Genomic DNA, 15020 nt, shown 5'->3' with positions numbered 1-15020 from the left:
GAGATGACAGAGGTTAGAAACATAGAAAATGATGGCAGAAAAGGGCCACGGCCCATCAAGTCTGCCCACTCTAATGACCCACCCACATCTTCCCCTAAGAGATCCCACATGCCTATCCCATTTTTTTTTTCTTAAAATTTGGCACGCTGCTGGCCTCAATTACCTGCAGTGGAAGATCATTCCAATGATCAACCACCCTTTCAGTGAAGAAATACTTCCTGGTGTCGCCATGAAATTTCCCACCCCTGATTTTCAGCGGATGCCCTCTTGTGGTTGTGGGTCCTTTAAGAAAAAAGATATCATTTTCCACCTCGATATGGCCCGTGATATATTTGAACATCTCAATCATGTCTTCCCTCTCTCTACGTTCCTCGAGGGAGTATAGCTGCAATTTACTCAGTCTTTCCTCATACGGGAGATCCTTGAGTCCTGAGACCATCCTGGTGGCCATTCGCTGAACCGATTCAGCTCTCAGCACATCTTTTTGGTAATGTGGCCTCCAGAATTGTACACAGTATTCCAGATGAGGTCTCACCATGGATCTGTACAATGTCATTATGACTTCGGGCTTCCGGCTGATGAAACTTCTACGGATACAACCCATCATTTGTCTAGCCTTGGATGAAGCTTTCTCCACTTGATTGGAAGTTTTCATGTCTTCACTAATGATCACTCCTAAGTCTCGTTCTGCTGCAGTCCTAGCTAAGGTCTCACCATTTAGGTTGTGGGAGAAGGTGATGGGATTTGATATACTGCCTTTCTGTGGTTACAATCAAGGTGGTTTACATATTATGTACAGGTGCTTATTTTGTACCTGGGGCAATAGAAGGTTAGGTGACTTTCCAAGAGTCACAAGGAACTGCACTGGGAATTGAACCTGGTTCTCAGGCCATTAACCATTAGGCTAGCAGAGAGAAGACTGAGGGAAATGGCAGGACAGATTGGTAGGGCCCAAGGTTAATATGGATGGGCAGAATGTTGGCCCACACCATCCCACTGCTATACAGGGACATGGACAGGGACATGGACATTTTACCAGTAACCTTCTATTAGGGTCTGATTTCAGTCACAAGGATCCATATGCAATGGGGCTTCTCCAGAAATCACTGGTGGGAGGTCTCGCTTCTCATTCCCATATTGCACCAGCAGGATCCTTCTTTCTCCCATATTTCTCCCCTCCCCCACAGCAGGAAGAGGCAGAGCTGTCCAAAAAATACCTCCAGCTCATCTTTAGCTGTACACTGGTTAGAGCTGAGAAGATGGGGAAGAGAGAATATAAATGGGGTCTAAGATATAGTGATGATCCCTTATCTGGCTCTTTAGTTCATTTGCCCCTGCAGCTGATGCTTCTTTGGCCTTTGTGGCAACTAGTTCTGACTCCAAAGTAGGTGGAGTAAGACCCATCCAGCTTTATATCTGCCAAGGAGCTGAGCCATGAGGGGGAGAAGCCTAGGCTGGTGAGAAAGGAGAGAGAGAAGAGAACTGGGAGAGGAGAACATTGGTTATGAGAAACAAAGTAAACTGAGAGAGGAATGATAAAGAGGGAATTGTCAGGAGGTAGTAAGACTGGGAGTCAGACAGAAATGATTCTTTCTTCCTTTAAATGAAGGGAATAGACTTAGTAGATAAAGACAGGTTGTTCACCCTCTCCAAGGTAGGGAGAACGGAGGGCACACTCTAAAATTGAAAGGAGATAGATTCCGTACAAACGTAAGGAAGTTCTTCTTCACCCAGAGAGTGGTAGAAAACTGGAATGCTCTTCCAGAGTCTGTCATAGGGGAAAACACCCTCCGGGGATTCAAGACAAAGTTAGACAAGTTCCTGCTGAACCAGAACGTATGCAGGTAGGGCTAGTCTCAGTGAGCAGACTGCTGGGCACAATGGACTACTGGTCTGACCCAGCAGTGTCAATTCTCATGTTCTTGTAAAAAATCTCCACTGAGTCTTCTCTTTTCTGTCTGACTCCAAGACTCAGTGGAGAAGATTTTTTATAAGAATTAATATTAAAAGGAAGAAAGAATTATAATAAATATAAAAAGAAATAGAATAAAAAAGGAAGGGGGAGGTTTTTCAGGATCAATGAATAAAAATTTGGAACCTTGTCAGACTTCGCTGAGGTTTATTCCCTGTCACCAAGCAGGTTTCTGAGATCCTTTTCCTCCCATGGATTCAGTGTGCCGCCAGCCGGAAAGTTTGCGACACACTGCCTTAAGCTTTGAACAGTGGGATCTTTTTGTTATTTTGGGGGGTCAGTGGTTGTGCCCATTCATACTCTTATTCTTTCACTCTCTCCTTAATGAATGACATGGGGATCGTTTCCCCGCAGTTATCCACAGGGACGGAGACTGTGACAAATCCTGTCACCGTGTCATTCTAAAGTTTGGTGCATGCTTGCTCTGGAGCCCAGCTGTGAAGGTTGGCTGCTGCTGTGGGTCCTCAGTACACACACTAGACATTATGTGCCCTCTGCCAGCATCCAGGAGGCCCGCGGAATGTTTATCATAATCACAAAAGTAATATAAAACAGTTTCTTGATGATATGTCTCTTTAGCTGGAAATTACAATATTATTATTAAGACTTAGCCAAAAAGAAAGATTTATAAACTATAAAGAGTTTTACCTCATGCAAAATTGTCATTTCTTTAATAAGACATTAACTACTTTTTTCTGAGGCCCTCCAAGTACCTACAAATCCAAAATGTGGCCCTGCAAAGGGTTTGAGTTTGAGACCACTGGGTTAGAGGCACCTCCCTGCATAGACAGCACAAGATACTGTCACTTTAAGCAGCTCCTGGAGAATCTGTGCAGTTACTGGTCTGCGACAGAGCAAGGAAGATGGGATATCTATTTCATCAGCAAAGTGGGGAATCGAAAGGAGAGCAATTAATAGCTGGAATGAGTTCAAGCTCCCAACACTCAGCACATTTGCCTCTTTCCCAGCAATAGGACTACTAGCCCTGCTGTAGGGAGGCTGCTGTGCTGGTCTCCTTGAGGTCAGTACACGACGTGGAGGGGAAGAGCCATAGTGTGACTTTATAACTCAGTATATGCTGTGCTGACCACGGTGAGTGTTATCTTTTATTGTTTTGCTTTACATAGGGAAGATGATGCATTTCCAAGGACAGAAATGCTTTAAGGAAACCTAAAGCACAGAACACCTCAGCCTTTCTAAGGTAATAAAGGTCATAGCAACAGAATAAATGGCGGCAGATAAAGACCAACATGATCCATTCAGTCTGCCTAGAAAGATGGTCAGAGTTGCAACTGCCACTTGATCCAGGTTACTGCCCCCCTTCATTGCTGGGGGTAACATGTACAGTACCTGCTGTTCTATGCCCCCCCTCTATACTTTTATTGCATCCTCTGTGCCATTTAGACCCCCTCACCATTTGTTGTTAGGATTGTATGTACCTGCGCTCTGCAGGTCAATCCCCCCCCCCCCTTTTTGCTTTAATTATTTTGATAATCCAAGTGGATTTATTGGTCAGAAAATATTATTGAGTACTAGAGAAATTCTTATGATAGAAGCAAAATCTAGGGTTTCGTGGAATTATTTTGGATTGTGGTTTGACATTTGAGAATCAAATAAATGGATTGGTAAAGAGAGTCTTTTTCCGTTTGCACCAATTCAGGGCAATCAAATGGTGGTAAGAGCTATCTTACTGCCTCAGTTGGATTACTGTAATTCTTTATATTGTGGTGTTCATTTCTGGGAAAGGGGAGGGAATTTGATATCCTACCTTTCTTTGGTTACAATCAAAGATGATTGCATATTATATACAGGTACTTATTTTGTACCTGGGACAACAGAGGGTTAAATAACTTGTCCAGAATTACAAGGAGCTGCAGTGGGAATCAACCCAGTTCCCAAGTTTCTGAGGCCTGCTGTACTAACCAGTAGGCCACTATCATTGGTTTGGGTCAGTCCATCACAACCCCCAGTTTCATGTGTCATTGTACTGATTCTGGTAAAATACGGTGGCTCAGCAAGTTCACTGGTATTAGAGTGTTACTAATGTGATGAAAAAGGAGGGCACTCTGCTTTGTCTCCTGGCCCTTCCAGATATAATATAGAATTTGTACTTGAGAACTATCATAGAAGTTTCAAGTTTAATGGTTTTTTTGATTAATCGCTTAATCGTATTTCTAAGTGATGAACAATTTAAAATTACAATAACTGGGAGACAATACAATACAAAACTATGTATAACGACATAAGGGATTAAAAATTTAACTTAACAAACTCATAAACACAAGGAAAGAAGGGAGGTGAAATACAAAATCAATATAGAAAAGTAGGACAAAAAGGGAAAAGTACAAAAAGGGAAACAAATAAAAACTATAATATGATACAATAAAAATAATTTGACCTACGAACTGTTTAGTTAATTACCAAAGGCATCTCTAAAGAGAAATGTTTTTAAATTACTTTTGAATTTCTCCAGATTGCGCTCTTCTCTTAAGTAAATGGGAAGGGCGTTCCAAGTTTGAGGTGCGGTAACAGAGAAAATAAATTGCCGTCTTGTGTTAATAACCTTAAGAGATGGAATTGTTAGTAAATTCTGTTCATTGGATCTCAATGTTCTATTTGGAGAATAAGGAATTAATAATTTATATATGAATGCTGGAGTTTTATTAAGGAGAGATTTGAAAGTGAGTATGCATAGTTTGTATGTTATCCGGTGGGTAACTGGAAGCCAGTGCGCATTCTTTAGAAGGGGAGTTACATGATCAAACTCCTAGTTTTAGTTATAAGCTTAATGGAAGCATTTTGACGAGGAGGTCAGTTGCAATTTTGCAAGAAACTCAGGAAAATTGGAGGATAACTGCAAAGCCAAAGTCCTTCTCTTCTCTCCTCTCCTCTACTTTGTCTTTGCAGTTATTCTCCAGTTTTCCCGAGTTTCCAGCAAAATTGCAACTGACCTCCTCGTGGCAAGTCATTTAACCCTCCAGTGCCCTAAGTACAAAATAAGTACCTGTATGTAATATGTAAGCCACTTTGATTGTAACCACAGAAAAGTGGTATATCAAGTCCCATCCTCCCTTTCCCTTGTTTGTGTAATCATGCTGTCTGCCCAATCTCCCGCCAGAGCCTGGTGTGCATGCACCTGTAGTCTAGCCACTGAGTGTTGATGTTCAATGACTGTACTTCCTACCCCCTGAGGTCACTAAACATTGGGAATTGAATATATAGCAATGCACAGCACTACCACTGGCCAACATTGAGGGGTTAGACGTTCAACTGGTGGTGCTCATCATTGTCCCCGGAAATTCAAAGCCACAACATGTCTGGGCTGAGCAAAGACCTGAATTTCTGGGTAAATATGTGGCAAAAACAAAGTTAAGTGCAATATGCAGCACTTAAGTGGTAATGGTGAGCTGCTGCATAAAAATGGTGTATTCTTTTGAGATTTGTGTTTTTGTATTGTCTAGTCTATTTTGGGTCCAGGGTTCAGGCTTCAGAGGCAGTGGGAAGTAAATTTACAAAACAACAACCAGGTGATGCAGATAAAGTATATTATATAAGAATAGGATTTTACAAATACAGTAAAACCTTGGTTTATGAGCACAATTTGTTCCAAAAACATGCTTGTAATCCAAAACACTCGTATATCAAAGCAAATTTCCCCATAAGAAATAATGGAAACTCAGACGATTCGTTCCACAACCCAAAAACTTTAATACAAAATACTGTAGGTACTCGTATTGCAAGACTTTGCTTGTTTAGAAAAGTCACTACACTCTCGCAGCGTCAGAGAGAGAAGAACCATCGGCTCAGTTGTGATATGTGTACACTGTATGTACTTGTATTGCAAAGACATTGCTTGTATATCAAGTTAAAATCTAATCAAATGTTTTGCTTGTCTTGCAAAACACTTTCAAACCAAGTTACTTGCAATCCAAGGTTTTACTGTATATAGAGCATAAATTGGATTTAAAGCTGCTTCTGTGTGTGTATAAGTAAATGTGGCTGTCCCGAAAGTGGCTGAGGAGGGGTGTATGTCTGTGTTTGGGGGTATGAGAAAGCAGAGCAGAAAGAGCCTGTGTCCTGCCTGAATGGATGGTGTGTGTGTGTCTGAATGGAGAGTTTGAAGGTATATAGAAGGAGGAGGAGAAAGGAGCAGATCAGGGTGCTGTCTTTATAGATGTGAGTTTGTTCTAAAAATAATATCTTCCAATTTCTTTCTGTGTTACAATGTAGTGTTTGTTTGAAACAAAGGCTTTGTAATTGACAAGAAGCTTTGTCTCTTTTGAAGAATTGGTAGCTGGAGTCATTCTGTGTCTGAATTCCTTTTTTATACTTCAAGCACTCTCTAAAGTTGAAAGGGGATAGATTCCGTAGAAATGTAAGGAAGTTCTTCTTCACCCAGAGAGTGGTAGAAAACTGGAACGCTCTTCCAGAGTCTGTCATAGGGGAAAACACCCTCCAGGGATTCAAGACAAAGTTAGACAAGTTCCTGCTGAACAAGAACGTGCGCTGGTAGGGCTAGTCTCAGTTAGGGTGCTGGTCTTTGACCAGAGGGCCGCTGCATGAGCGGACTGCTGGGCATGACGGACCACTGGTCTGACCCAGCAGCGGCAATTTTTATATTTTGAAAGTTCAGGGCTTGAGGATACTCCCTAGTACTATGCAAAAAGTTTTTTGTTAATCTTAAGTACTGGTCTTTTAGAAGTCATTTTAGTCTGCTTGCAGTGGCATTCTAAGTAAAAGGTCTTTTGTTAGTAACATATGGGTAGGAGTCATTCAGTCTATCTTGATATAACATCCCAGGAGCCTTTGCTTGCAATCTGGAAATGCCAGCACACTAATGCTGACAGATAGGACTATGTTTTATGTGGTCCTATTTATGTGGTTATCCTAATGGCTTAAGTTCTGAATATCGCACTTAACCAGCTAAGTGCCGAATCCACCCTGGGATCACCCACAAAATAGCTGGTTCCAGCTTAGACACTACCTGGGCATTTTCAGTGGCACTAACCAGGACAAGTGATTTAAATGGCCAGAAGCTGTTTCTGGCCGTTTAAATCACTTTGAATATCTACTCCTGATGTTATTTAATATTTAGTAAATAATCACCAAAGGGACTGGTTCTAGGACTTACAGAAGACCTGGGATGTGTTCCAGTCTTCTGTCCAGTCAGGCAGGGCTTGCTCTGCCAGTAGGCAGACTAGGCATATGTCTAGGGTAGCAGAATTTGGGGTGGGTGGTAGTGTGGCTTGGTTTGACTTTGACTGGAGAGTGGCACATCAATACAGCTCTCAGCACAGTGTGGGGTCTTTAAGCAGAGGTTTGCTTTCAAGTGCTGCTGTGTCCCGTCCCTCAGAAAGTTTGCATCAGAGGGGGGGGGGGGGCTTTTGACTTGGGCATCATAGCAGAGATTATTGGCTGTATTTTTATGCCATCTGTTTCCTGAGTTCCTTGACATGTAGCACTGAGTTGCTGCTTGATATTCTGGATGCATTTAAGATGGTTTCCTGAAGAGTATCCATCTGGTGTGATCCCCAAAACATACATCCCCAGGCAGTCTAGCTTCTCAGCCAAACATAAGGGGAATACCCCGTGGCATCATTCTTGGTGCAGTTGTGAGCATGCACCAATCTGTTGCCATGTTGACTCCATTGTTGCTTCTGTTTTGGATCTAAGGTATCTAACGTGTCTAACAAATTTATATTGAATCTTTTTGGTTGTGGATCTCCCTGTGAGTGATATGATGTGGTATGTGACTTGTGATAATTTGCTCTGGGCCTCATTGTATGTGTAACAGACAGCTTGGTGTGAAGAGGTCAGCAGGTAAAAGAATACACTGGCATACAAGTAAATGTTTTTTTTATTCCTTTTAAGTTTGCCTCACACATTACAAATAAGGTTTGGCTTACCTCAGCCAAATGTTGCCTCTACTCAGGACCTCTTTCTCTGGGATCTCTCTCTTTGAGACCTCCGACCAACTGACTCAAGCCTGGGCAGAAATACTCCTTCCTGATTCCAGCCCCTCTGTCTCAGCACTGAGTTGTAGAACACAGGGCCCTCTGGGTCCTATAGTCTTTCCCAAATGCACAATGCCCTCTGCTACCCAGTGGCATAATAGCAGTCCTAGAGAGGGAAAATCCCTCAATCTGCCACAGTATGTTATTATTATGGTGCAGTCTTGGTTGGTGAAGGTAGGGTAGCAGTAGTAGGCCTGGAAGGGTGCAAAGAGAGATGCTGAGCACCTTAGAGAAGGACTAGAGAAGGGGGAGATGCTAGACATCCTGGGGGCTAGGTGTAAGGGAAGATGAGATGCTAGACACCTTGGGAGAGAAGAGGCTTGACAACTGGGAGGGTAGGGAAGAGAAGAGGCTTAACAACTGGGGGACCTGGGAAGGGGAAATAAGATGTTGGGTACTTGGGGAGCTAGGGAAGTAGAGAAGAAATTCTGGATATCTTATAGGGGGAGGGGGTGGGAAAAGCCCTTGGGTGGGGAGTAGGGATGAGGAGATGCTGGATATTTTGGAGGACAGCTATGGAAGGGAAAATGAGATGCTGAGCATTTTTGGTGGGGGCACTAGGAAAAGGAAGAAAAAGATGCTGGACACATTGCAGGTGGAGGGGGATAGGAAAGAAAAGAAGAAATCTTCAACATCTTGGGTGGATGGGGAACTAGAGAAAGGAAAAAGAGATGTTTGATGCTTTGAGTGGGCCTAAGGAAAGAGGAACAGTAGGTGTTGGATATCTTGGGTGAAGGTCTAGAGGAGGCATAAAGAAATGCTGGGCACCTTGTTGGGGGGGGGGGGGTTACAGAAGGGAAGAAGCAATGCTGAATACCTTGGATGAGGATCTAAGGAAGGGATTGAGAGATGCTGGGTACCTTGGAAGGGGGGATAGTGTAAGAAAGGGGAAATGCTATTGATTTTCCTGTGCTAATCTTACTCCTAATGCATATTTTTCTCGGCGAAATCTCGGATGCCTGGCCACACCTCATTCCTCCCCTGGTCTGGCCCTGTTCCACCTTTGGTCCTGCTTCATTCTGCCCCAAGCCCTGCCACCCCCAAAAGCCTTGTCTCATAATTCCTGACCTCCGGGCCATGTCTGGTGGCCTCCAAGCATGTGTGGCCGCATGCACATCATTCACGCATGCTCAGAGGCCCTCCACACATGGCTAGAACTTTCCAAAACTCGGACAGCTGCTGGGTTTTGGAAAATCCATCCAGGTACCCAGACAGTCCTTTAAAAAGAGGACATGTCTGGTTTTCCTGGGTGTCTGGTAACCCTACTAATCCGGAATAAAGATCAGCATGGGAAAATCAGCCTAAAACCATCCTAAAAAGTAGAGCAGTGAGCATGCAAAACACTTGCAAATTTTGCATATTAAATTGCATAAAAACTGTACAGAGATGGGTCCTGCAGGGGCGGTGGGGGGTCCACTTGGGATCCTAGAGTATTTTTGGTGGTGTAGGATCTGGACCAGGAACAGTTGGGCCACCATGGATTTTTTTTTTCCTGGGGATTGGAGTATCAGGGAATTGGAGAATTGGAGTGTCAGTGAATTGGGGGAGGGGGTCTAGGCCCACAGGGAACTTTTGTAGGGTGGGTCAGGGAGAGAGTTCAAGGGAGTCCAGCCTGGTATTTTAAAATCTCACTTCCTATCAGGTCATGAGCCAGTCCCTACACGAGCTCTGATGGTAAGGGAGATATCCAGATGTGGCCAACGGCTTCATCTTATCACTGCTATGTTTGCTGGTGGGGGGGGGGGTTTCTGACAGCACACACTTTTTAATGCAGCAGTAATTCCCATGCTATTAGTTTATTGTATCAGGAGCAAAAATATTGTTAGTGCATTCATTAGAACGTTATATAATGGAGCGTGTATTCTGATGCAGTGCTTCTTGCACTGAGTGTAGTCTATGGAAAAGCAGCACAGCCATTATTTCACCAGTCTTTAGTTTCAGCTGTTGACCTGCTTATTATTTTGGCATGGTGCCTAAAACTGTGAACAGTTTTATGAATATAAATTTGTCATCGTTTGTTTCAGACTCACATTTTCTTATAATGTTTCCTAGTGTCCTATTTCCCTTTTTCATAGCCTCGATGTTAATATCTGTGTAAGAAGCATAGATATCTGCAGATAGGAAGTACTGGGGACTCCTAGTGTGCTGTCATCATACACCTGATTTGATGTCTGGGGCCCTCTTATCCTATTCCATTGTATCTATCCAAACATGCTTAAATTATGTCACGGAGTTTACTTCTATTATCTTCTAAAAGCCTGTTTCAGATTTTCATCACCCTTTCAGTGAAAAAGTTATTTTTCTCATAGTTATATGTAAGCTTCCTTTTGGTACTATGAATTTGATATACCACCTTTTTTGGTACAACCAAGTGTAGGTACTTTCGCTGTCCCTGAAGCCTGTGAAATATTTGAATGTTTCTTTTTCTCTCTCTCTCTCTTTTCCTCTAGTACATCTTTAACTTCTTATGTTTGTCTGAGAGGCAATGTCAGAGGCAGGAGGAGTTGTGGGTCTGCCTGCGCCTGGCCGTTGGCTCAGCTGCCCCCTGCCCCCTCTGACATCAGCTTCCTGTTCCAGGGTGGAGGACCAGCAGAACCGACGGTCACGCGCAAGCATCCTGCAACACTGCGGCCAATCCATGCTCCTTCCCACTGCCTGGAGGAGGGGGTGTTCCAGCCAGAGGACGGGGTGCTCTGCCCTGGGTTTCTGCCCTGCTGGGTATGCTGCTGAGTGCCTCCAAATGGAATGGTTTTGTGCACTCCATAGTAATGAGCTCAGTTTCTCAAAATCACTGCTAACACTCACCATAGCACTTGCATCATGCCAAAGAGAGCTTCCTTCTGGACTGAGTCTGTCCAACTTTCAGGACTGTTTATGGCACCAAAACTGGATCAACATTTTTTCTGCCTGGTTTCAGTTTCGGATTTGGACAAAAGATTATTTTAATGTTTGGCCATGTTTTTGGTTTCAGCAAAAAAAAAAAGACTATAAGTCTTTTTGGTAGAAGTCGAAAACTTGTTGTAATATTGGTCACCCTTCTTCCCCCTCCCCCCTGGATATGAGTTTCCCCTCCTCCTGGACCCCTACATGTTTCCTTCCCCTGCCCATAGGCCTGTCTAGGCTTATATTACAATCTCTTGTGGTCTAGGGGTGTAGTTGCGGCAGGAGTGATCCCCAATTACTCTTTTTCATTCAAAATATTAAAACAAGCATCCAGCTCAGTATGAAAACAATTATAAAAATTAATTCTAAAATCATTTGAAGTTAGGATAATTGGATAAGGAGAGATTTGGGATACTGCCAGTTTGATTCTGCATTCAATTCTAAATCCTTGTGCTTATTACATTACATTACATTACAGATTTCTATTCCGCCATTATCTTTCGGTTCAAAGCGGATTACAAAAAGAATTATGGAAGAAGGGTTACAACGTTAGATCAGAGAAGGTTTCCAAGAGAGGGAAAAGTAGGATCTGGGGTTAGGGAGGGGATTGTAAGAGGGGGGTTAAGCTTTATCATGGTATTAAGCTTTATTAAGGGATTTCTTGAAGAGTATAGTTTTTATTTCCTTTCTGAACATCTTGTAGTCTGGGGTTGTTGTCAATAGGTTGGAGACTTGGTTGTCTATCTTCGCTGCCTGAGTGGCCAGTAGTCCGTTGTATAGTTTTTTCCGTTTTACTTCTTTGATTGGGGGGTAAGTGAATGGGGTGTGTGTTTTTCTATGCCTGGTAGAGGTGGTTTGGTCGTTTAGGTAGGTTGGGCTGTCTCCATTTATAGTTTTAAATAGTATACAGTAGAATTTAAATTGTATTTTTTCCTGGATTGGAAGCCAATGAGAATTGATGAATGCCTCAGTAATGTGATCATGTTTTTTCAATGAATAGACGAGTCTCAGAGCTGTATTCTGAATTGTCTGTAGTTGTTTAATCATTATTGCAGGGCAGGGGAGGTAGAGGATGTTGCAATAGTTTAGGATACTTAGGATTAGAGATTGAACTAGGAGCTGAAATTGTATTTTTCCGAAGAATTTTTGGACTTGTCTAAGGTTTCTCATAACTGGGAAAGATTTCTGTATTGTTTTGTTAATTTGTGGTTGCATGGTGCAGCCTCTGTCAATAGTCATACCAAGAAGTTTTAGGGTGGTTTGCAAAGGGTAGTTGATAGAGTTGATTTCTAAGTTGGTTATGGTTGGGATTTTGTTATTTTCTAGGAGGATGAATTTAGTTTTGTCTGGGTTGAGTTTCAGTTTGTGGTCTTCCATCCAAGTCGTAACTGTAGCTAGAGTTTTGTGTAGTGTGTCTGACATTAAGAGCATTGGTTGGTCGAAAGGAATGAGGATGGTGATGTCATCAGCATAGCTATAAGAGGATAGACCTTGTTTGTTCAGGTAAATGCCAAGAGAGGCCGTATATAGGTTGAAGAGAGTAGGGGACAGTGGGGACCCTTGTGGAACGCCGCAGGGGTTGGACCAAGGTTTGGATTTTTCTTTGTCTGATTTTACTTTGTATGTTCTGGATTTTAAGAAACCTTCAAACCATGAGTATACTTTATCTGAGATGCCTATTGAGTCCAAGATTTGCAGTAGGATGTTATGGTCTACCAGGTCAAATGCCGCCGTAAGGTCCAACTGTATGAGCAGCATTTTTTTTCCAATGCTGAGGTGTTGTCTTGCTTGTCGATAAGGGAGCCTAGTAGTGTCTCTGTGCTGAAGTTAGTTCTGAAGCTGGATTGCGTGGGATGGAGTAAGTTATGGTCCTCGAGATAGTTGGTGAGGAATTTGGCTACTAATCCTTCTGTTAGTTTGATATATAGAGGTATTGAGGCTATTGGTCTGTAGTTGGATGTAGTTAAAAGACCCAAAAGGCTATTGGTCTTTTTGGGTCTTTTAAGATTGGGGTGATGATGATTTTGCTGAGGTCATTCGGGAAAATGCCATCTGTGAGCATGGTTTGTATCCAGTGTGATATCTCCTGTGATATTTCTGGCGTCCAAGCATTTTTGAATTTTCTCACTGTTTACGGTTCCTGAAGAAGGGAAAATGGTGCCCTGAAACCAAGCTGTGTCGAACCGAGTGGTCGGTTATATCTGTTTAACTTTGATGCTGCTGAACATTGGGAAAAGGTTTTTTCACTCTTTAAAGTTAAGTACTGTTTTGTACAAACGCCGGTATTGACTCTAGTCCTGGCTGGCTACTGGGGGGCAGTCATAGTGAATTCTACCTAAATTATTAGAAATATTAGTTATATGTATTTATTATATCACTTTATTCACTGATACACACAATTGTGAACCTGATGATGGTGTATGGTTAATACCTATACAAAGGCTCCTTTAATGTGGTAATACCCTGGTTCATTTGAGCAATAAAACGGTTTCCTTTTTGGTGACTTGTTCTTTAGCACTCAAAAACCTCACACTGAGGGTCCACATAATATAATATTATTAGTTTGATTTATGTTAGGTTATGAATTCCAGGGGGTAGCCCCCCAATAGCTATTTTGTCTTTTTGACTTGCTGTGCAGTATTGAGTGTTTGGGGGTTTGTTTTATTTGATTTATGTAGATGCAGCATGAGGAGGGAGAACAGATTACTGATCTTTCTGACTGTGTTATTTACAGGATAGTATTGTCTGGTTCAATGGAAGTTCTTTCTGAAGCCATCTTAACCCAGATCTTGGCCTTCCTGCCTGCAGAGGAATTAGTTCTGGTCTGCCGTCTGGTCTGCCGGCAGTGGAAGGACATTGTAGACGCGCCAACTGTCTGGATTCTGAAATGCCAGGAGGAAGGGTTTTCTGGGACAGAAGAAAGGACAGAAGAAGACAACTGGCAAACCTTCTTTTTCCTGAACAAGAAGAAGAGGAATTTAATCAAGAATTCATGTGGAGAAGGTAGTAAGCTGTAAACTTGACTATATACCGGCACATAGAGATAGGTATAGGAAAGGCAGGGACAGATAGACATAGAGATAGGTACAGGAAAGACAGGGTCACTTAACAGGTCATGGACCTGATGGGCCGCCGCAGGTGCGGGCTGCTGGGCGCGATGGACCTCCGGTCTGACCCGGCAGAGGCAACTCTTTATGTTCTTATGTTCTTATGTGAAAGCAGCACATGGAGTTCAGTGACATGGGATACGAGCACACATCCAGGGCTCCTTTTATCAAGCCGTGCTGGCGGGGTTAGCGTGCGTGACTTTTCATCACGTGCTAACCCCTGCGCTGGCAAAAAAAAAACCTACCGCCTGCTCAAGAGGAGGCGGTAGCGGCTAGCGCGGCCTGCGGTTTAACACGCGCTATTTATGTGCGTTAAACCGCCAGCGCGGCTTGATAAAAGGAGCCTCCAGCGTCAGTATCCGTATACAGGACGGGAGAATTCATCAAGCAGTGTTAGGGCTTTAAGGCCCAAATTCTGTAACCGGTGCCTAAAGTTAGGCACCTATTTCGGAGGTGCCCAACTAGCTAGGCGCCCATCTAAGTTGAATAGCCAGCTCAATTAAGCTTTTTAATCAGCAGTGACTGAAACCTAGGCGCCTATCAAGAAAGCGCGATTCTGTAACAAGGCGCCTCTAAAAATTTAGGCGGCCTTCAAAAAAATAGGCGCTGTGCATGTTAGGGCGTGATCGTGGCTACATGTTAGGCGCCTTCGTAGAGAATCACTGCTCTTAAGCGTGCTTAAGCGCGCGCATGGGCGCCTTTTAGGTGTGCCTAAAGCTGGCCTATTTAATGGGCGCCTCCAAAATAGGTGCCGCTCAGTGGGACTCGCTAAACAGCACCCAATTGTGCTTGAATCGTGCTGAACGGTGCCTATATCGGCGCCTAACTTTTGGCCGCTTCTTATAGAATTTGCCCCTAAGTCACATTACCATATTTTCACTCATATACCGTGCACCCGTGTAAAACGCGCACATGGGTATAGCGCGCGGGAAACTGTAATTTATGTAAATACATTTTTATATACCGCGCACACCCATATACCGCGCATGCCGCCCCAACTCTCCCGTCGCCGCCCAACTCTCCTTTAGCCTGCCCTGACTCTCC

The 15020-nt window shown here is 43.2% G+C and overlaps 1 protein-coding gene across 2 annotated transcripts in view; it reads left to right on the top strand.

Moving 5' to 3' along the window:
• LOC117348812 (F-box only protein 2-like) overlaps positions 1–15020 on the top strand; it is a 28886-nt gene that overhangs the window by 1741 nt on the left and 12125 nt on the right. Inside the window, exons 1-2 of one of the 2 annotated variants that reach the window (XM_033921314.1) lie at positions 3051–3064; positions 13604–13872. In XM_033921314.1, the coding sequence (XP_033777205.1) occupies positions 13623–13872 (250 nt within the window). In that variant the 5' untranslated portion in view covers positions 3051–3064; positions 13604–13622. Of the gene's footprint in view, positions 1–3050; positions 3065–13603; positions 13873–15020 lie in introns of those variants that run through there. The other variant, XM_033921313.1, reaches the window with a different exon arrangement.

The sequence above is a fragment of the Geotrypetes seraphini genome, chromosome 15 (assembly GCF_902459505.1).
Source record: "Geotrypetes seraphini chromosome 15, aGeoSer1.1, whole genome shotgun sequence".
Taxonomy (NCBI): Eukaryota; Metazoa; Chordata; class Amphibia; order Gymnophiona; family Dermophiidae; genus Geotrypetes; species Geotrypetes seraphini.
The sequence above is the reverse complement of the archived record's forward strand: the minus strand, read 5'-3'. Positions and strand labels throughout refer to the sequence as shown.